The sequence below is a fragment of the Osmerus mordax genome, chromosome 18, assembly GCF_038355195.1.
Source record: "Osmerus mordax isolate fOsmMor3 chromosome 18, fOsmMor3.pri, whole genome shotgun sequence".
In the NCBI taxonomy this organism is placed as follows: Eukaryota; Metazoa; Chordata; class Actinopteri; order Osmeriformes; family Osmeridae; genus Osmerus; species Osmerus mordax.
In genome coordinates this window covers 11985448-12007404 of record NC_090067.1, presented here as the reverse complement: position 1 = coordinate 12007404, position 21957 = coordinate 11985448, and the positions used below count along the sequence as shown (strand labels likewise).

Here is a 21957-nt window from a genome sequence, read left to right as displayed (position 1 = left end):
CTACTTGCCTCAGGGGGAATGTCCCTGTATTTACTGTACGTCGCTCTGGATAAGAGCGTGTGCCTATTGAGGAGGTTTCAAACATCTCATCATTCCATGATTCTACTCACAAGCTGGTGCTGAGTTTGCTCAAGCTGAATGCTGGTAAAGAGCAGTCTCCTGAGAGCCCATTAAAGCCATAAAGAAACCCTGAAATGAGAGAGAACTGGTCTCAGAAGCAGACAGTCCGGGTTTCATCACTGGTCTGAGGGAGAAGGCCAACATGCAAGCTGGGCTTAACTGGACTCGTACTGGTCGTGCATTTCAACATGCCCTGGTAAAGGAAAATCCAGACCGCAATTCTTTAATGAATGGTTAAATTCATGATGATGTTACAAGACGATTATGATTGGACGAGGCCAGGCAGAGTTAAGCTCTCGAGGCTAGGGCGGGGGTTATATTTTGGAGTGAACTGTGCTTGGTATGTATTTAATTACCAAGATCATATACAGTAAAAGCTAGTTATTAAATGAGATTAACACGCAGGTATGCGCACCACAATCAGGCGCACACACACATTACATTCAACCACATGGTCATGCGCACAAGTGTGTGTGTGCGCCTGATTGTGTGTGTGTTTGATTGTGTGTGTGCGTGTGTGTGGACCTTAGTGAGAGGGTGGGGGTGATATGGTGTCGCACTGAATTCACTCCCTGTTATTCTATTGTTCTTTAATCCTTCCTCTCAGGCAGGCTGCAGCTGAACTTGACGCAGTACTGCATCCAAACACAGCAGATAAGTGACAAATATAAACCCCACATGCTTTCTTTAATCTGTGTTTATGGCTCAACATGATTTGTTTGAATAACTCCAAACCTAACGTTACCCTTTCTGGTTTTGAAATGATCCAGAGTTGCACCTTGCCCTGTTGCAAGGTGGAGAAATCTAGACGTTTATGGACGATCGAAATGCAGAGGACGTCACCAGCTGTTACATCACGCTCGGAACGTTAGCTCTCCAATGTACACAGTGACATCACCGTTCATGGTCACGGTTACAGTGTTGTCATGGAGGTAAGAAAGTCAGAGGCTGTTGGAGTCTCACTGCCCCTGGGCCACATTGACACCATTGCTGTGGACTTCGGTCCTCTGAGCTGAGTTATCTAAACAGCGCACCCAACACATCTGAAGGCTTCATATCAGCTTCCTTGACCTCCAGGAGATAAGCCAGAAGAATTAAACATGAACCCATGGCATCTGGCTGGCATGTCTGAAGTTGGAGAGAACGATGACATGAAAGGGATTTTTTCAGAGCCCCCCCACCCTCAATCTTTCCTGATTTTCTCAATCGTCTTACATACAGCTTTCTGAGAATTGGAAGAATCGAATGAGTGTATGACCATTAGAAACAGTGCTGAGGTTTGATATGTAAATGGACCCCTAGTGTACAGTGTGTCTAGATTTTAAATACTACTGTAAAAATATACTGGTACCCCTCCAATCAGCTGTTACTGTTACTTCATCTTCCACTGACCCACCCCTCACACACACACACACACACACATGTGCGAATATAAGAGCGAGCCAATGCTGGCAGCAGTTTCAACGGTACAAGCCAAAACAATCTGTACAAGTTGCAGAGAGAGAGAGTGAAAGAGTGAGAGTGAAAGAGGGAAAGAGAGAGAGAGACAGAAAGTGAGAGAGACCCAAATAGGGAACTAGAGAGAGACAGAGAAATAGAAAAGGTTAGAGAGAGAGAATGAGAGAGAGAGACAGACAGAGAGCGAGAAAGACAGAAAAATAGAGAGAAGGAGAGAGATGGCCTGCCCTGGTTTGTTGAGTCTTCTCTGAATCCTACCAAGTGATCGAGAATTCTGAGGTTCGTTCGAGTTCAAACAAAGCTTGCAGGCAAGGATACAAACATTACAAAGACGCCCCACTGGGCCCCATCTCGACTTTGTTCCTTAGTTTCATGTGGAAATGCTTATGTTTTTATAATCATGCAAAGGTCAAGTGGCAAACAATTAGTTGCATGAATGTATCTTTATATCACAGGATTTGAGGCCGACACATGACAACTGCAAGTGTAAAGGCACTCCGAAATGACACTAGACATGAGGACTGTGGTGGCATGGGACACTGGGTGCTTACACATGATAACTCTACACATGACAATCTTACACGAGTCTCTTACACTTGAGAATTGTGTTCCTTCTCACTCGTGACAACGTAATGTCACCAACGTCACACCACTCTGATCAAACATTCCTACGGTTTGACTTATTATATATACCTACAGCAAAGCCTTGAATAAACAGTGTTGTGATCACAGTTTACTCGCATTCATCTTTTACCTTCAGCAAAGCCCAAAAAAACAGAAATAGAAATGCATGGTCAATCTGGTCAGTGTTCGACAAGGGAGAGAAAGACAAGAGGAAAAGTGAGAGGGAGAAAGAGAGAGAGAGAATGTGTTTGCGTCTGTGAACTGTGTGTCCACAAAGGTTCCACTCCACAGAACACAATGCACAGAGCTGGACAACTCCCCCCCTGCTCTCCCCCCTGCTCTCTCCCCTGCTCTCTCCCCTGCTCTCCCCCCTGCTCTCTCCCCCTCTCTCCCCTGCTCTGCCCCCTGCTCTCCTCCCTCTCCCCCCTGCTCTCTCCCCTGCTCTGCCCCCTGCTCTCCCCCCTCTCCCCCCTGCTCTCTCCCCTGCTCTGCCCCCTCTCCCCCCTGCTCTCCCCCCTCTGCCCCCTGCTCTGCCCCCTGCTCTCCCCCCTGCTCTGCCCCCTGCTCTCCCCCCTCTCCCCCCTCCTCTGCCCCCTCTCCCCCCTGCTCTGCCCCCTGCTCTCCTCCCTCTCCCCCCTGCTCTCTCCCCTGCTCTGCCCCCTGCTCTCCCCCCTCTCCCCCCTGCTCTCTCCCCTGCTCTCTCCCCTGCTCTCCCCTGCTCTCCTCCCTACAGTCCTACCTTCTCAGCTCTGTGATATATGGCTGTATTATATATGGTACATAAGGTACCAAGACCTCGTGACTTCCACCTGTGGCTCTTTTGCCATGACGCACAGCTGGCTTGACCTCACAGACAACTTTAGCATGCACCGCATAAAGTGTTCCACTCACACGCAATGTGTTTGGCAACAAACTCTTCCTCTTTTGTCCTCTCTCTCTCTCTTTCTCTCTCTCTCTCTCTCCCTCACAAACACACACAGACGAGCACAGACACATGAGACAGAAGCTAAACTCAGTGACCATGTTTTGACAGGCACACGGGCACACTTGTGTGACGCATTCGATCATGAGTGACATAAGGACTGTGAGAAAGGTAAAAGACCATAAAGACACACACTCCCTGCGTGTACATGCAGGTGCATGTATATGTGTGTGTGTTTGTGTGTGTGTGTGTGTGAAGATCTTCATTTGTCCTTTCTTGTTGTTAGAATGCCATTCAGAGATAGCTCTTAATCCAGCCCACAGCCAGTCCGACTGTTCAGAGGAGAGAGAGGAGCCCTCCTCGGTAAAACGAGACACTGGGAAAAACCCAGGATCAAGCTCGGGTCTCCAAGGAGACCTGTCTCCAAGGAGACAAGATAGATGCTACATGGAGCTCTTTGTGATCATGTAAGAGAAGGTTTGATCTGTTTCACTGAAATAGGACCGGACACCTGGGTTTGGCCCAGCGCTGAGAGAGAAACAGTGTCTCTAACCACACCTTGGGAGTTTTCCTTGGCTGCTGCCTGTGTTAGCTCACCCTGGAGCAGTAGGTGGGACGCCCGCTCCTGGGCCCTCACTGTCAACCCCCTCTGTTCACTGTTCACAACAGCCTTACATCTTACTTCTGCCAGCTCCCCAACAGCATGTTTATGAAACACAACAGGTGTGCGTGCGGGTTTAAATCCGCCAAGAATTCAGTTATACCTACAGGACATCATCCAGCTGCATGCAGCGACTCGAGCGCTTGGCTCTGTGAAATGAGGTCGTCTTGTGGGAAATGCAGAACGTTCCTTGAGTGTGAGCTCCGAAATACTGTTCGAACTATGCCCTTCTGATCCTTGATTTTCTACTGCACTTTTCACATGCACTATTTGCATGTCGCTTTGGATTTAAGTGTCAGTTGAATGAATAATACATTATGTGAATGTGTGCTGGCCCTTGGGCAGGATTATGCACCATTGAAAGAGGTTTTCCTGAAAGTTCGCATAGTATGTGTTCGGAGAAGGAGTACAGAGAAGTAGAAGGAAAACTGCACTCAAGCAACACACATCCGATTCCTCTTAGTGTGTCTGCTCGTTTAGACAGACAGACACATTATTGGCCTTGCACTGTCTAGAAAGAAGGAATACCTAGAATTACCTTACAAAGATGTTCAGTTTGCGTACAAGGTTACAGCTATCAGCATTGGCAATGACGGTAAACGCTAGATTTCAACATGCACAAGGCATCGCTTGCTTCACGTCCCAAACTCTGATGACACTCAACAAGGTTGTTGAAGCTGAGACAACAGACGGATTGACATTTGGGTGATTCATTACATTTAATTGAATGCGTTGATTAATTCATCCTTAAAATGGAGCGATCAAAGTTGATGTCACCTTCTAAATTGACCTGTGTGTCCTCTGATTTGGCCCAGTAGCAGAGATAAAGCTTTATTTACTAACACTAGCAGTACAGTTTTATCTTATCTACATTTGACCCTCATTGATCTGTGTGTGGATTGCCCCAATGTGTGTGCATGTGTGTATATGTGTGTGTATGTGTGTGTGGTCTGACAGTCTGAACTTGACACTGTGACACTAGAGGTTTCAGAGTTTAGTTTTTTGGTAAGTGGGAGAGTCCCTTTCTTCAAATGTGTGTGTGTATGCAAGTCTCCACGTGGCAATCTCCACAACCTTCACCCACACAGACAGGTATTCAGGGTCCATGCTGTCCGATCTGTGTGCTGTACATACTTTGTGTACACAGCTCAACTGGAACTTACGTTCATACCCACACACTGTAAGCCACTCAGCAAACACATTTCCCAGACGTATGGGCCTACCTAGAACCATTACAAGAGACATTGGCCCTTCTGTGTGCTTGACTGCAAGTGAAAAATGTCAGTGGAGACTGCAGCTAAAATGAAGCTTTTTTAGCTTCATTGTTCATCGCAAATCTTTATGAGAAATACTGTGCAGCGACTTGTTATATTTGTTATTATTGTCTAGCATGATAATGATCTAGAGCACATATACTGCAACACGGTGACAACAATGATTGTGATTAAATACCTTATTTTTCTCTTTCACACACACACACACACACACACACACACACACACACACACACACACACACACACACACACACACACACACACACACACACACACACACACACACACACACACACACACACACACACACACACAGACAGACAGACAGACACAAACACTTCTAGCAGAAATGTTTGTACGCTATTCAATTTCAAAATAAACTATACTATAGGACACCGTGCTTTCCGTTGTTCTAGCCAAGCCCGCCCAAAAAGGGCGTGGTAAGCGATTGGTAGACGATGGTCCGTTAAAAAGGGGCGGGATCAGGTCCAAGTACATCTTTGAATGGCAGTTCTCTCATCGTCAGTAGAGAAATTTATTGTGTGTTGCTCGGATCTCTTGTCGAAGATTATTATTTCAGTTTGAAAGCATTTTCTGAGACTATTTATTTGTTTACTGATATGGCCAAAGGCGAAGGTGCGGAGCACTATTCCAACGCGAGTCTGCTGAGCAAACCTGGCAGTCCAGATGGCATTAAACTAGCCGGCAAGGTACGCTCATTCATTCTTTATTCATTTTGTTGTCCATGAATTAAAATATTGTTGCATTTGATCCACCATGATATTACAGGGGGGGAAACGTGTGAAAGTAAATACTGAATGGAGAACGTGTCATCTAACCGGCGAGTTCACGTTTCGTGGGCGTGTGTAGGCTACTGGTGGTAGTAGTGGTTATATCGTAAAAGACCCACTGAAATGGGGTGGAGAATGCAAATGCATGGAACTGGAACGGCAACGTTAGCTGATGTACTATAGCTCTGAATCACTCTTCTCCAACTAAGGATTCGTTTCCAAAACAACAACAGCAACAAATGAGTATCGTTCTATGTTGTTGTAGAACATCGTTTATGTGCGACGTATCATCATACATTTTTTTCTGTGATATAACGCTGTAACATTCATGGTTGGCTGTTACCCCGCCCTATCATTTAATCGTTTTTTCACATTAACTTCATACATACGTTTTTTTTACATGGATTTAAAATTCCCATTGAAATAGTATTTTTTTTATGGCATTTTCTTTTTTTTCTTTGATGTACATTTCTTCTATTTCTTCCTCGGGATCTCTGGTTGGGGGATGCTTGTGTTGCCGGTAGAGCTACGTGTCATTCAGACGGCGTCACGAGCGCCATAGTGAGCTAAAAAGTGTAATCTATCAGTTGCCCTTCCAATTTTGATCGTCAATAACCAAATATAAAAACATTATACATTTTGTCTGGGGTCATAAATTCAGTAAGACTTAATCACTTAAACACATATTAGTTTCTTATATGTAAAAAGGCATGTGGGGCTTATTTATTTTTAGACTAGGCTATATGGGACGACAGCTTGAGTTGGTGTCCTATTCTTTAGGGGGCGACGTTTTGGAATGACGGTGTTTGAAAGGTGAATATGATTGGAAAATCTTCCTGTCACTTGCACACTTTATTTATTGCTCACCCTGGATCAGCTGCCTGACAAGTCAAGCTTGACAGACACATTTTCTTGCCATTGACTTACGTTTTTTAGATACCAGTCTATGAAAGGAATGCTTTGCATGAAGTCCTCTTCCAGACCTGTCTTCCAACCTTCCCTATGACCAGGGTTATACCACAGACCAGGGTTCACTATTGTCAAGGTCAATCTGTACATTGAATATGTCCTTCTCTACCAGGGTTATAAAGGAGATCGTGTTTCATGTCGAACAAACGTTCAGGGAACAGTGAGTCGTATCATTAGACCAAGTGACGGCGATGTGTCCTGTCATCACCTGATGTGATTATCACATCAGGTGATATATATGATTATCATATAGGTGTTCTGCATCTCAGGCTCCATCAGTAGGTGACACGGCAGCATTGGTCTCTGTCTGTGGCCTAGCGTCAACACTCAACGTAGCCTAGGTCCGAACGCCATCGTTCCGTAGCGTTAGTTAGTACTTTATCCTTTATGCATCCACCTCTAGGATTAAACATGTACCCTAAGTGACAGTCTGATTTGTTGTTTTTCGGAAAACAGCATTTTGATTGGCCGTGGAGGGAAGGTGTGAGTGTTTGCCCCTGACCACCCATTGGCCGGTAAGCCGTATTGAGTTCTCAAACTGTCGGTTACAAGCCGTACCTGTGAGGGGAAACAACAGCCGAGTGAGAACTTCCCCGGCCAACAGGTGTGTGTGTGTGTGTGTGTGTGTGTGTGTGTGTGTGTGTGTAACTGCTCTGTTAGAGGACAGGCAGTAATTGCTCTGGGGTAACTTTGGCCCTGGCATGGGCTTGCCTTGCTGGCAAAGATAATCAATGGCAAAGATAATCAGTAGCTTAATCAATATTAATTATCAATAGCTTGTACTGCTGGTTTGAAGCCATTTCTGATTGTGGTTTTAACAGGACTGACCTGTTCTTTTTCATGAAACCCAGTCGTTTTTCTCAGTTTCTCTCTTTTCTCAACATTGCTTCACGTTAGTGTTGTTTGTAGAAGACTGAGGTGAGAACCTTGGTGTAGGTTTAGGTCAGCACAGGCTAGCAAATGTGAGATGTGGTTTCAGAGTAGTCATTTCAAGAACTGGGGTAAGCCTGCGGATGGCGTAAAATGCCTTCAGCTATTAGCTAGCCCGCAAAAAGGCCCCAGACTGAAAACGGATCAGCCCTTGCAAACCGAACCTCCAAAGTTCTCCCAGATGGGGTTTTTAACGATATCACATGTTCCTGGAAAAGACAGAATTTTGACCCTTTCCCTGCCGTTCTGTGGGAGTCAGATGGCTGGAGTGGTTAGGGAATCGGGCTATTAATCAGAAGGTTGCCGGTTCGATTCCCAGCCGTGCAAAATGACGTTGTGTCCTTGGGCAAGGCACTTCACCCTACTTGCCTCGGGGGGGAATGTCCCTGTACTTACTGTAAGTCGCTCTGGATAAGAGCGTCTGCTAAATGACTAAATGTAACTCTTCTCCCTCCTTCCCAGCATGAGACGAGGAACCGGTTGTCGGTGTGCAACAAGTTGTGCTACGCTGTCGGCGGAGCCCCCTACCAGATCACAGGATGCGCTCTCGGCTTCTTCCTCCAGATCTACCTTCTGGACGTGGCCCAGGTGAGTCATCGGCCTGGTCCCGTTTCAAACCCTCACAGCCTTCTGTGGGGAATCACCTGACCATCCACACTTGATTACTTTAACCCTTGTGTTATCTTCGGGTCATTCTGACCCATCAGTCATTGTGACCCACCGTCATATTGCGACAACTTTACCACATACAAAAACAAAGTGAAGCATTTTCTTTTAACCGTTGGGCTGTCTCAGACCCCCCACATTGCGAAGGTTAAAAGAAAATTATTTGGGTAAACACAACGATGGTTCGTTATGAACCTTTTGGGTCATGTGACCCGAAGGCAGCACAAGGGTTAAGACCTGATGGAACCTTGCACCTATCCCTAGAAGACCCCATAGCAGTGTGACCTGCACATCGGCATTTATTATGTATTGGCTGGTATGCATGGTTCTTGGGCTCGGGCCACTGAATGATCCCCCCCCTCCTCTCGCCATACACACACACACACACACACACACACACACACACACACACACACACACACACACACACACGAACTGTGTGCTGAGTGACTCCATTGCTCGCCAAGAATGGAACCATTGTTCAGGAAAATGAAGAGGTTGAAACATTTATTTTCTTTTTTTTGTGTGTGTGTAATTAACTCTGTGGGGGCCACTCTGGGGGGGCCACTGTATCGCCAGAAAGCTAACTGAGGCTTATCCCAACCAGGGCAGAGGAGAGAGGAGGCCGAGGGTCCGGCTTTAATGGGTTTTGACGTTTATCTTGTAAGATGGTGCGCAAGTGGACAGCTTCCCAGGGCCGGCTTTGTTCTGTTGCTAAGATCAGTGATTACGAGTCATGCAGCCGGCACAGCGTCCAGCCGGCACAGCGTCCAGCCGGCACAGCGTCCAGCCGGCACAGCGTGGGGCCCACAGGCCAAGAGCACGGTCGGACAGTTCAGACTCATTTGTCCGCTGTGGGATTTTGCTGTGTCACCTCTGCTAGAGTCAGATGGCTGAGCGGTGAGGGAGTCGGGATAGTAACCTGAAGGTTGGCAGTTCGATTCCCAGCCGTGACAAATGACGTTGTGTCCTTGGGCAAGGCACTTCACCTTACTTGCTTCGGGGGGAATGTCCCTTTACTTACTGTAAGTCGCTCTGGATAAGGGCGTCTGCTAAATGACTAAATGTAAATGCTAGAGTCCTTAACCGTTATACAGACGTATAATCATGTGATCTTTTTAACAAAAATCGAATGGCTGTCTGTTTGCGTTGAAATATATGGGTTTACATATTATGTAGGCTGCCTACTCTAAGGGGCTAGGATTTATACAGTATCTCTTTGTAGCTATCTGAACATCAGCCACAGTCTCGGTGATCTCAATGTTGCAAAGTAATTCTCAGAAAGCAGGGGTTGTTCTTGTGGCTTCGTGCTTGTATGTGTGGTATTCTACAGGGACGGACAGATGACTGATCAGGCTACGTGATTTCAACCAAACAGATAGTCAGATGTCTGAGCCGTTAGGGAGTCGGGCTATTAATCAGAAGGTTGTTGGTTCGATTCCCGGCCGTGCAAAATGACGTTGTGTCCTTGGGCAAGGCACTTCACCCTACTTGCCTCGGGGAGAATGTCCCTGTACTTACTGTAAGTCGCTCTGGATAAGAGCGTCTGCTAAATGACTAAATGTAAATGTAAACACTAAGTCATTGTTTACTGGGTCGACCAGGGCTGCGTTTCCCGAAGCGTTGTAAGCCCAAATCCATCGTACGACAAATCTTAGTTTTACGGGCCTTTCCCAAAGACACCGTAGCTAAAGTGTCTCTTTAAAATTCGTAGCTCTTGAAAGCGCATAGATTAGCCTACTCCTTACGAGCATATTTGGGAAACGCACGTAAGAAATATCGCTGGTTTTGTTTTTTTGCTCGATTGTTGATACGATCCATCGTTATCTGGAAACGCAGCCCAGGTCTTAACACACACGGTTCTGTTTCTCCTCTTCAGGTGGACCCCTTCTATGCCTCCATCATCCTGTTCGTGGGCCGGGCCTGGGACGCGGTGACTGACCCCACGGTGGGATTCCTGGTCTCCCGGAGCCCCTGGACTCGCTTCGGACGCATGCTACCCTGGTAGGTCCACTTCCTGTCAGCTAACAGTGGTTAGCTTAGCTCTCCACAAGTTTGGTCGCAAGCTAAAGCATGAAGGTTTCATTGAGCGACTCACAGCTTAAGTGGGGTGGAGTCAGTGACTCACAGTTTAAGTGGGGTGGAGTCTGGTGGTGTGATTGCTTGCATGTTGCTCGAAGCAGAGGGTTGGGTGCGTAGGGTTACTATAGTTCAACGTTCAAATGGAAGACTATAACGTTTTTTTTATTGCTTCTGGATTAAAAACACACTTTTATTTTCCATTTATGGACCAAAATAAGATTAAGAAGGATTGAAAAGTAGAGAAAGCCAGGTGATTAAGGTATAAAAAAAAATTACCTGACATGCAGTTTCTTACAAGAACTGCTGGCGTGTTCTTGGTAAATATAACTGATGGCTGCTAAGAGGCCCAGTCTTGCATGCCATGTACATTGGAAAAGTCCTTCATGTCGTTAATGTGGGCTTCTCGTAACCCCCTCCCCCCAGGTCTGTGTTGAAGCAATCTTATTTTTTGACCTCTGACTGCGGAAACCACTCATTTACTATGGCCGGGTGGGGCAACACGTGTTCATGTGTCCAAACACAGTCCCCAGATCGACAGTGACAGCCTCACACATCCTCACATAGCCTCATTCTCCGTGTCCCTGGAAGAGTGTGAAGGGCACAATCCCGATGCTGCAAAGGATTGCTTGTCACGGCCGATGACCCAGTCACCTAGCGCCCCTCACACACACACCTCTCTCTCTCTCTCTCTCTCTCTCTCTCTCTCTCTCTCTCTCTCTCTGCATCTCTCTCTCTCTGCATCTCTCTCTCTCTCTGCAATCGTCCACCAACGCCACTGACCAAGTGGCTTGGAATTTGCTTCGCCAATCGAGCACTCAACTTAATCCTAATCATTCCGTTTTCTACGCATGTACAAATCAGACGTGTTTCAGTTCGCAGTTGACCCTGTCAGCCACGAGCCCACGCTAAGCAAGCTCCCCACGGGCCGAGCCTGCCGGCCGGGCGGTGGGCCCCAATGGCCCCCTCTGTGAGGGAGGTACAGCACAGAGTGTTTTGGGAGTTGCGTAAGTGGCTGGTGTACCTTCCACAGAGGCTGTACTCGGAGACGGAGGGACTCGCGCCCTCTGCTCCTTGCCAGACCTGCTGGGGAAACCTGAGGTGGAGATTGACAGGAGGGAGAAGAAACTAGGGTGGGCGTGATGGGTGTACAAACCAGATGCTGACTAGGCTTGGGTCAGTCGAGGGAGGGTGAGAAGGCTGGAAAAGACACGTGTGCGTGTTTGTGTGTGTGTTTGCATATTAAAATATCTGTGGTTGAAGGTAGTGGTATCTAGAACAGAGTAGGAGGGGGGGGGGTATTGGCATTTGTCTGGTACAATCCTCTGAGAAGGACCATGGAATGTCCAGGTGAGGGAGGGTGACAGGGTGAGGGAGGGTGACAGGGTGAGGGAGGGTGACAGGGTGAGGGAGGGTGACAGGGGGAAGGAGGGTGACAGGGTGAGGGGGGGCTGGGTATAAACCATGGCAGCACAAGGACCCTGGTGGTTCTGGCATGATCAGTTCCTTTATTTGTTTCCCTGTGGACAATTACAGTGAGCGCGCACCTAAATGAGCTGAATTATTGATTCCACCCTCAGTGGATGCGGATGTGCTTTTAATGTCATGTCCAAATGGGGAGACGTAATGGAGGAAATGCTTTGACCAGTGGGTGTTTTTTTCCTTTTCCTGGTATTGTTTGGCCTGTTTCATCACACAAAGCACCTTACTGTATGAGATTTAACAACTAGCAAAACCTTCAATCAAGCACATTGTCTGAAAATTCCTCCAGGAAGTCTGGAGGTAGGATGGGGTCTTTAAAAAAAGCATTGTGGTGCGTATTAATAATCTATTGGCAGAGTTTCTGTCAATAGTGCAGCTATGGTCGACTGTCGGAATTTAAAACACCAGCATCTTCTAATTGTGCTCTGCTTTCAGCCTATACCGTATCTAGATCCGAATAATCTAAATCAGAATTATAGAATTTAGTGACGTAGATCAGACAAGTGTCAACTTGATATCTCAATTCAATTTGTGCAGGCAGAAAATAAAGGAAAAGGGGGCGGCCTGTTTCAGATTCCGGTCTAGCGTGTTTTGGGGATGCCTAAGGGTGGGGGGAGGGGTGGAGCAGGAGAGAGGCCCCCATTGGTCCAGCCCACAACACACCACCTGCTGCAGCCAATGGCAGAGCGGCTGCGTGACTGTATAGACATTTTTGAAGGCTGACTGAGGAATCCGGGAGGTTACTATAGTTCAAGAGATGTGTGGTGGTGAGAATAGGCCTGACTGGTGCTTTGAGTAACTAGTAATACTAATGGTGTGTTTGTGTTGTAGATTTCACTGTAGTTGCTTTTTAAACCATGTAAAATGTTGATAAAAAAAAAAAAAACTTTTGTTGGCTGTTCATTCTTTTTGCATGTATTGCTTTGGATATAAATTGTTATCTTTGCAGGGTTCTCCAATCCTGGTCCTCGAGGGCCGCTGTCCTGCATGTTTGAGATGTTTCTCTGCTCCAGCACACCTGATTCAAATGAATGGTCGTTACCCGGCTTCCACAGAGCTGGCTAACCACCCATTCATTTGAATCAGGTGTGCTGGAGCAGAGAAACGTCTAAAACATGCAGGACAGCAGCCCTCGAGGACCAGGATTGGAGAACCTGTCTTAAAGTTAATGTTCATTGAATTTGCAAATGTCTACTCCGTCAGGTTTATCCTACCAGCCACATTCACTCAAAAAAATAAACAGACTTAATTTGTCAATGGGGTTGTAAGACATTGTGACATGATGCATATTAGCGTCTAAAGAGGTATACAGGCTAGGCTTAAGACAGCACAAATATAGGCTGGGTTTACATTTACATGTAGTCATTTAGCAGACGCTCTTATCCAGAGCGACTTACAGTAAGTACAGGGACATTCCCCCCGAGGCAAGTAGGGTGAAGTGCCTTGCCCAAGGACACAACGTCAGTTGGCACGGCCGGGAATCGAACTGGCAACCTTCGGATTACTAGTCCGACTCCCTCACCGCTCAGCCACCTGACTCCCATGGGGGTTAGCATTGTTTTGTGTATACAGACCCACAATGGGTGCATTGGAGGACAAAATGGCCACCATCATGTTATCTGCTTTAATCATTTCCAAGGCACATAAAAAGATCTTATCTTTTACAATATTTTTGTCTCCCAACTCTCATTTCCTATTCAATCTACTCTCTCTCTCTTTAAACCTGTCAGGACATGCCCTGTTTCTTTTTTTTTCTTCCTTTGAAGTAGGCTACCAGTTAGCATAGCTATTTTAGTGGACGCTGTAATACGATATTTCAGGCTGGGCCTTGTCAGTCACATGCTGCTGGTTGACAGTCTCAGTGTGGTGCTACAGGGTTGCCTAGCAGAGCTGGGATGGCTCAGGGCAGGCAGCAGGGTGAGAACCCATCACATCTGATTGCAGTCTGTATTTGGCGACGTGTAGTTCGGCACGCACACACACACGCAACCTTTGCGCCGTGAGCGTGTTCTCTTCTATGGAACCTGGGCGAGAGTGTGTGTTTGCCTGTTACATGAGACAAAAGGTTTAAAGTCTGATCATAAGTGGACGGGTTGAGGTGACCAGTGTTTGACCAACCCCGTGTTCATATGGGCATGGCTGCAGTATTCCTGAAGCATCGCTCGAAACGCTCATCAAAGCAGGCCAGGGTTCGTGGGAACATGCCATCGTGACACCTTCTGGCTCCGGATCACTCCCCCCCCCCCCTCTCCCCTCCCCCAAGTCACCTCATTCGCAGGAGGAAGCCAGCAGTCATCTCACGCTTCTCTCTCTCCCCCTCTCTTTCTCTCCCTTCCCCTCTCTTTCTCTCTCTCTCTCTCCGCCCCCCCTCTCTCTCTCTCTCCGCCCCTCTCTCTCTCTCTCCCCCCTGCTCTCTCTCTTTCCCTCCCCCCCCCTTGGGGGGGGAGGGAAAGACCCTGAAGGGTTCTGCAAGATCACCTGATATTCTTTCCTGTTTCACCAATGACTGGCAGCATAGTGGCTGCTTCCTGTCTGGGAAAGAACACTCCTCTTCCTCGTTTTGTGGGTGGCGTTTGGGGATGGTATCTGGACAGGAAGTGACCAAAGACATTCCCCAGTTTAGAAATTAGTGTAATTTAGTATATGCCACTCCTTTTTCCTGTGATGGTTGTGTTGCGTTTGGGTTTGAGGGGGGGGGGGGGGGGGGGGGTAGTTAAGGCGTGACTATGTCCTGGTGGAGAAAGCTTCAAGTGCTTCAGTCAAAAAGGAGTATGGGACTGTCTCATGCGTCATATAGACAGGAGCACTTTTGCATAACTCCTGACAGGCTTTCCTTTCACAGCTACTAAACCTGTATCATCATAATACCCTCCTTAGATGGAGGCGGAAACTGCTCCTGTGAAGCAGCATTCCTTAGACTTGAGCAAGGAGAGAGAGAGACAATGACGAGGAGAGAGAGAGAGAGGAGAGAGACAATGACAAATGTTCCAATCCTGGTCCAGGACAGGCAGTTCCCTGCTGTTTGAGGCCGCTTTTGGCTCCCTGGAAGGAACATAATAATTGCTGTCCCCGTTTTGGCCCGGCTGCAGTTGTCGCCTGTCGCCTGGCACAAAGTCGGCATTAGCCGGGTGACGGAGGGTGACGCGGCAGACAAAGGCACTTTAGTGAACTTCATTAATAAATCATCTCTTGCCAGGAGTGAAGCCAAACACGTTGTTGATGATGATGATGTTGTTGTTGTTGTTGTTGTTGTTGTTCTGTGTAGTTACTCGCTTGAGTACCCTCATGTTTTCACAGACTGACCTGTTCCTCCCTCCCTCCCTCCCTCCCTCCCTCCCTCCCTCCCTCCCTCCCTCCCTCCCTCCCTCCCTCCCTCCCTCCCTCCCTCCCTCCCAGGATCCTGTTCTCCACCCCCCTGGCTGTCCTGTGCTACTTCCTCATCTGGTACGTGCCCCCGTTTGAAGATGGCAAGGTCATCTGGTACCTGGTCTTCTACTGCCTCTTCCAGACCATGCAGACAGTGAGTACCACACCCCCGCACACAGTGCAGATGCTGCCCAACCAGCTGGGCATGAGGTCTGTTCTCACCCTGTTGCCCTGCTGTTCCCCTGCAGTGTTTCCACGTTCCCTACTCGGCCCTCACCATGTTCATCAGCGACGAACAGAAGGAGAGGGACTCTGCCACAGCATACCGTAAGCCCCGCTCCCATCCAAACCCACCCAACTTTATTAGGATGGCACGGTCGACACTGGGATGCAATGGATGTTTTTGCATGAAGGGGGGAAGGGCTGTTGTTTTTAGGTTTGATAGATTTTCCTGCTTTTCGTCCAATCAGGGATGACTGTGGAGGTTCTGGGCACTGTGATTGGTACAGCCATCCAGGGGCAGATCGTGGGCATGGCTAACGCGCCCTGCGTCCCCGTACTTGGTGATGTCACCCTAAACGGAAACGATTCCAATGCCACGTCCCTTCTGACGGGGTCAGAGGTCAACGTCACTCACCCCGTCATCTCTCTGGACCACACGGTAGGGCACGCACGCACACACACTCACTCCTTTTCTCTTTCTCTCCCTCTCTTTGGGCCACACGTGCACACACACTCGTTTGCGGTCTTTTGAGATCCTGTATCGCTGACCCTGCTGCCTGTTCTGTCTTCTCCCGCTGTAGAAAACCGCCTACATGATCGCTTCTGGCATCATCTGTGGCATCTACGTCCTCTGCGCCATTGTGCTGTTCTTCGGGGTGAGAGAGAAGAAAGGTAAGATCTTTGTTTATCTGTCTGTCCTGCCTGAGCTGGGCAGACCTGGGGCTGAAACACGCTTCAGACCTGCCTACTCAGAGGGTTTAGAGATGGTAGGAAACAGCCGATGGCATATGGGACCTCCAGACAGTTTTTTTACACCTTCTCTCTTTCTCTCTCTTTCTCTCCTCCAGACTCATGTCGTCCCAGGTCAGAGCCCATGTCCTTTTTCCAGGGCATCAGGCTGGTGATGGGCCACGGACCCTACGCCAAGCTGGTGATGGGCTTCCTGTTCACCTCCCTGGGCTTCATGGTGAGTGGAACACGGGTGCCCAAACCTCAGGGGTTTTCTCACGGTAACGCCGTTAACTACAATAATAAAGTAACCGTAGCGCAGCTATATACACTGGCTGAGCTTTCAACTTGCGGTGGCTACCACTTTACTCCTTGTGTGTGTGTGTGCGTGCTAGGTCTGCTACAGCTCCTTTAGTGTGTGTGTGTGTGTGTGTGTTTTAGTGGTTTTTAGGCTAAGCCGCTCCCTGTGTCAGTAGACCTGAGGGTTGGGTGTGTGTGAGTTTTTCCTCAATGTTTTTCTGTTTGCTTCTTTCTGCAGCTTCTGGAAGGGAATTTCGCCCTGTTCTGCTGCTACACCCTGGGCTTCAGAAACGACTTCCAGAACATTCTACTAGTCATTATGGTGAGGACACACACACAGTGCTATCCAATGTTTCTTATACAACCAGTTCTTTATGAGACACCTTTTCCCATAGAGATTTAAATAAGTCTTTTTCACAAGTCCGATCTTGACCTACCATACCTCAGCTCACAAAAGACTGCTGGCCCAGTGAGAGGGCGTAAATCTCCCACTCTCAGGAGCTGGCCGCTCCCAGCGAGACCTCATGTCTCGTTCAGACTGATCGTTGCTGTGATCTGTGGACGGGCTCTCTGCCTCGCTAAAGGCCAGCCCGTTCCCATGGTCACCCCCTTCCTTCTCTGTCCGTCACCAGTAATACATGTCCTAGAGAAATGGCTCTCCTTCTCTCCTCCTCATGCTCTCTTTAAGACTACATTCAGACAGTGGAGGGGTCTTTTTAATGTCAGGAAGAAGTCATGTGTCATTATGCTAATACTTTAAATCCAGCCAGGAATTTCGGTTGGTCTTCATCATGAGTCGGGGTTGGTGGTGAAATCTTCACTGTACAGTATAGAACTGGCAAATCCCGGTTTCTCCAAGCGAGTAAGGAAAGATTACGCTCAAATCCTTTACTTTACGCAAGGGATTACAGCCAACAAGCTTGTGGAATTACATTAATGGTTTCACTGACTTAAATTAACTTTGTTTGAAGCCAAGTCAGACAAACTCGGATTAGGGTTCGAGGTCGTAGAATCACTGTAGAATCGTCTCAGTGGAACTTTAACAAGCCCTAGTTTGAACCATCCAGACTTGCCTCAACCAACAGAGGCAAGTCTCCAGTCTGACCCCAGCTCTGTGTGTCCAGGTCAGGTGTGACTGCCAGGGGTGGGGTCAGAGTAACAGGAGCCTTTGTTATCATCGCTACAGTGGATTAAACAACGGGGGGACGGATAGGGCGTCCAGAACCTGGACAAACGAAACAGTATCCGAGAACAGCGGGTAGTCCATCGAATGGCAACAAATAAAAAGAACCTTGCCTGTTCTCTCAGAGACTTGTTGTGTTTTGTATGTTGGGGAGGAACGTTGTTTTTCCTGGCTGGAGTTTCAAGGGGAAAGTGTGTGTGTGTGTGTGTGGTGGGGGGGCTGGATTGTAGCAAGGTGGGTGTTTGTGGGAGTTTGTCTGTATAGCATTGATGTGCTATCCGGACTTGACCTGTTGTCTTTGGGTGAGTTTTCATCGACAGCTTTGTGGTTCAGAGGAAACTGTTAGGGGTTAATGTGTGCGCTGCAGCTGCAAGGAAGCAAGGCTTTTGTGTTTTGCATGCAGACACACTTTGATTGAACAAGCTTTTCTCTCTGCATCCATGAATCCTGAACAAACTTCCAGAACGGATGTTTTTGGCTACACTTCTGGATAGACTTTACATAATTAACTCATGTATTTTGTCTCCTTCAGCTTGCAGCCACCCTGGCTATTCCCTTCTGGCAGTGGTTCCTGACCAAGTTTGGAAAGAAGACAGCAGTGTATTTTGGAACCTCGGTGAGATTTTGCCAACAGATTGATGCAGACAGTTATGGTATCAGATATAGCGCCACCCTCTGGCTGCTCTCTGAATCACAGAAGTGTGATGGTTTTGAAGTCGTGTGTGTGTGATGGTTTTGAAGTTGTGTGTGTGTGTGTGTGTGTGTGTGTGTGTGTGTGTGTGTGTGTGTGTGTGTGTGTGTGTGTGTGTGTGTGTGATGGTTTGGGCTAATGTGTGTGTGTGTGTGTGATGGTTTGGGCTAATGTGTGTGTTTCCCTCCGGCAGTCGGTGGTTCCCTTCATGATCCTGGTGGTGTGTGTGAAGAGTAATCTGGTTGTCAGCTACGTTGTGTCCTTTGCTGCCGGAGTGGGAGTTGCAGCTGCCTTTCTGCTGCCCTGGTGAGTCTCACACACACACACACACACACATTCTAAAACACTGTCGATATCAGACGACAACAACTCTCATCCACGGGCACCTCTCACCCTCAATCTCCTGCTCTTTCAATTGGTCTTTTGGTATCTTATCTCTGTATCTGAGTGAACTTGTGTGTGTGTGTCACATGCCCTAACCCTGTGATGTGTGTTTAGGTCCATGCTTCCGGATGTGGTGGATGATTTCCAAGTGCAGAACCCAGACTCCCATGGTCATGAGGCTATCTTCTACTCCTTTTACGTTTTCTTCACCAAGTTTGCATCCGGCATCTCTCTGGGCGTCTCCACGCTCAGTCTAGAGTAAGTGTTCAGAACGCACTAACTCCCGTGAGTCTTGCTGCACAATATAATGTCATCAGATATCAAAGCCAAATCCCATTTCAAAGGGTTAGATTATGGCACCTTGTTATCTGATCCAGTTATCCATTATGTGTGTGTGTGTGTGTATCACATGAGATTTTATGATGGGTGTACATTTTGACGTTGACCTGGTTTAAATTGATTGGAGAAATCATTATTAAGCATCCTGTTCATTGGACCTTGGACCAATAGAGGATAGTTTAAGTAGATGATTGATTTAGTTTTATTCTGCTTCCTCCTTTAGTTTTGCAGGCTACGTCACTCGAGGCTGCACCCAACCAGCAGCGGTAGATTTAACCCTGAAGCTGCTGGTCTCCGCGGCGCCCATAGCGCTCATCATGGTTGGCCTGGTCATCTTTTACTTTTATCCAATCGACGAGGAGAGGAGGCAGGGCAACCGCAAGTTGCTGCAGGAGCAACGGTGAGAACTAATGAACCGAGGTTTGAAGCGACAACAAGCTTGTTTGAGTAAGAAGTGGCATGTGTCGAGTGGCCTACGCTGTCAGTCTAACGTGTGTGTGTGTGTGTGTGCTCTCTCTCTCTTTCTCCTCTGTCAGGGACAACTCGGACTCTGAAACAGACTCCACTGAGCTGGCGAACCTGGCTTAGGTCGCGCAAAGCTCTGGGACCAATCGGGGGGCTGGATGGCTGCTTATGCCAGGGGTGGGACCAACAAAGACTGAACCTAACGGGAACCCTGGCGTCCAATCACGAGGCTGCTGCCGCTCCTTTTCCTCAGACCCCCGTCTCTATGACGACGGCGAGGGTCATCATCGACGTTCTCGAACGCCACGGCAACGACCAAGAACACACCAAGACCTTCCTTGGCTGAAGTTTTGCCTTTAAGTGCGATGGCCCAGTTTACCCAATTGTGTTGTTGTTATTGTGTTTTGGGTCAAATCTCTAGTGAATCCTACTATTCTATATAGTGTGCTACTTTTTAGACAAAGTAGGGCATTGTGTTAGGAGGGAAAGTGGGTCATTTGAGATGAAGACTCTCTGGTCTTTATTGAAGTTGCACAAAAAAAAACCTAGAAATGTGATTGGTGCAGTAGTACCTGTTGGGTTATTGCCAACTTTGGGTGCTTCATACTGAAATAGAACTGTTAGATATGCTGCAATAGACAGACTTGAATGGCCTTTAATCTAGTATACTGCACTTGGTCTCCACTCTAACCCACCGTGGTGTGTGTCTGTCATCAGAAACTTGAATGACCCTTAAAGGGTATCACACCTGTGTTTCTTTACTTTTCTGGAGGGTTTCAAAACCACAACAGCTGAACAGTAGCATAGACGCTTAGATGTTTTGTCAACTTGAATATTTCTACCAACTTTATGCTGACAATTGATTTCTGTATGAACTTTCTGTTCATTGCCTCAATCGCATCCGCTGGTCAAACGTCTTTTGTTTTAACGTTAGACGTTGTAGAGGCTCACATGTTCTCACGAAATGTAATTGTATTTCATTAATTGGTCCAAGACCTTATGCTTAGTTCCCCTGCGAACCTCCATAAACCACTAAAAATACATGCTAGCTAACAAGCTGTCATAGCCACAAGTGTCCACAGAAAGTGTCTTCCTTACAATTCAGTCTTTGACTCTACCTTGGGTATAACGACACCTTTCTAGTGACATGCATGGATTCTTATTTACATATTTATTCGTTTTTAATGGTAGTGGTTGTACGGTTGCTGAATCGTCATGCTTGGTTATTTATCTCATTAAGGATTTAACACTGTTGATGTTCAATGAATGAAGTATGTTTTTTTTTTTTTCAAAAGACTAATGTCAGTAAACAAGTGTATCGACAAATGGTTTGAATCAAAGTCAGTTTTGAAGCGGTTTGTGTGTAAGTCCTGAATTTTGTTGCATGTCTTTGCTTGTAGGTATTATATCACCCCAACACTGTTCAGAAAAGGGAAAGCACAAAAAGATCCAAAAAAGTATTTTGAGGATGGTGACAAACCGCAATGGGTTGAAAAGTGTATTGAAAAGTGATGTGAAGAAAATTTAAACATTTGATTATACCTGGATATCTATTATAGTGCCACAGAAAGCCTATGTGCATTTTATATCTGATCCAGATATGGAATATATTCATACAGTGCCATATGTAACACATGCCGTTATCTCCTAAATGTGTTGACAAGGTGTCCAAGTTGTAGGGGGACATGTTTTGTGTTTGAACAGATAGTTTCTATTTTCATTAAACCATGTCATGTTACTGTCTCGAGAAAGTAATTTGAGACAACAAGATCGTTGCCAAGTTTCTAAAAGGAAAAAAAGGTATAGGCTACACATGATAATCTAATGGTGACGTGTCATTTTTATCTTGTCGTTATAAATGTGTTTGAGACGTGTTCTCTTCTGACTCACTCTAGTCTTGTAAACTATTGTGCATATGTATATATTGTATGTAAACTTGTAAATATCTTTATTTGTGAAGCAAATGATGTTATGTACTTATGTACGTCGATGTAGGCTAATTATTTAAACAAGATGTTGAGGATTAAAGTGTTTGAATTTTGTTAATAAATACTAATTGATATTGTAATGTGGCTTTTCAGAGTTTTTTGTTTTTAATCACACTTCGACAAACATTTCCCACATTACTATGACATAAAATAACGTGAAGAGGAGTAGGATCAAAACCACGGAGACAATATTTTGATTAATCAACCATGAAAATAAAATGTGTGAGGGGGATGTCATTGATTTTAAACAGCATGGAACTGCTCTTGCGTGAAGTTATAACGCATCGTAAGCGTAGGTTCGTAACTTATAAT

General features: G+C 46.8%; 1 protein-coding gene across 1 annotated transcript; it reads left to right on the top strand.

The window, feature by feature from the left end:
- Window positions 1–5602: 5602 nt before the first annotated feature.
- Window positions 5603–21725, top strand: mfsd2ab (MFSD2 lysolipid transporter A, lysophospholipid b). Its single transcript, XM_067256042.1, has 14 exons — window positions 5603–5771; window positions 8214–8339; window positions 10297–10421; window positions 15375–15498; window positions 15593–15671; window positions 15815–16005; window positions 16148–16238; window positions 16415–16533; window positions 16834–16917; window positions 18311–18394; window positions 18663–18775; window positions 18968–19111; window positions 19416–19592; window positions 19729–21725. Exons 1-14 carry the CDS (start codon window positions 5682–5684, stop codon window positions 19778–19780), a joined length of 1599 nt encoding a protein of 532 aa, XP_067112143.1. The 5' UTR covers window positions 5603–5681; the 3' UTR covers window positions 19781–21725.
- The last annotated feature ends 232 nt before the right edge of the window (window positions 21726–21957 follow it).

Coding starts and splice junctions, on each gene's coding strand:
- mfsd2ab (XM_067256042.1), top strand. CDS start 5,682: ATGGCCAAAGGCGAAGGTGCGGAGCACTATTCCAACGCGAGTCTGCTG. Junction 16,006..16,147: donor TCATCTCTCTGGACCACACG/GTAGGGCACGCA, acceptor CTCCCGCTGTAG/AAAACCGCCTACATGATCGC. Junction 16,239..16,414: donor CGGGGTGAGAGAGAAGAAAG/GTAAGATCTTTG, acceptor TCTCTCCTCCAG/ACTCATGTCGTCCCAGGTCA.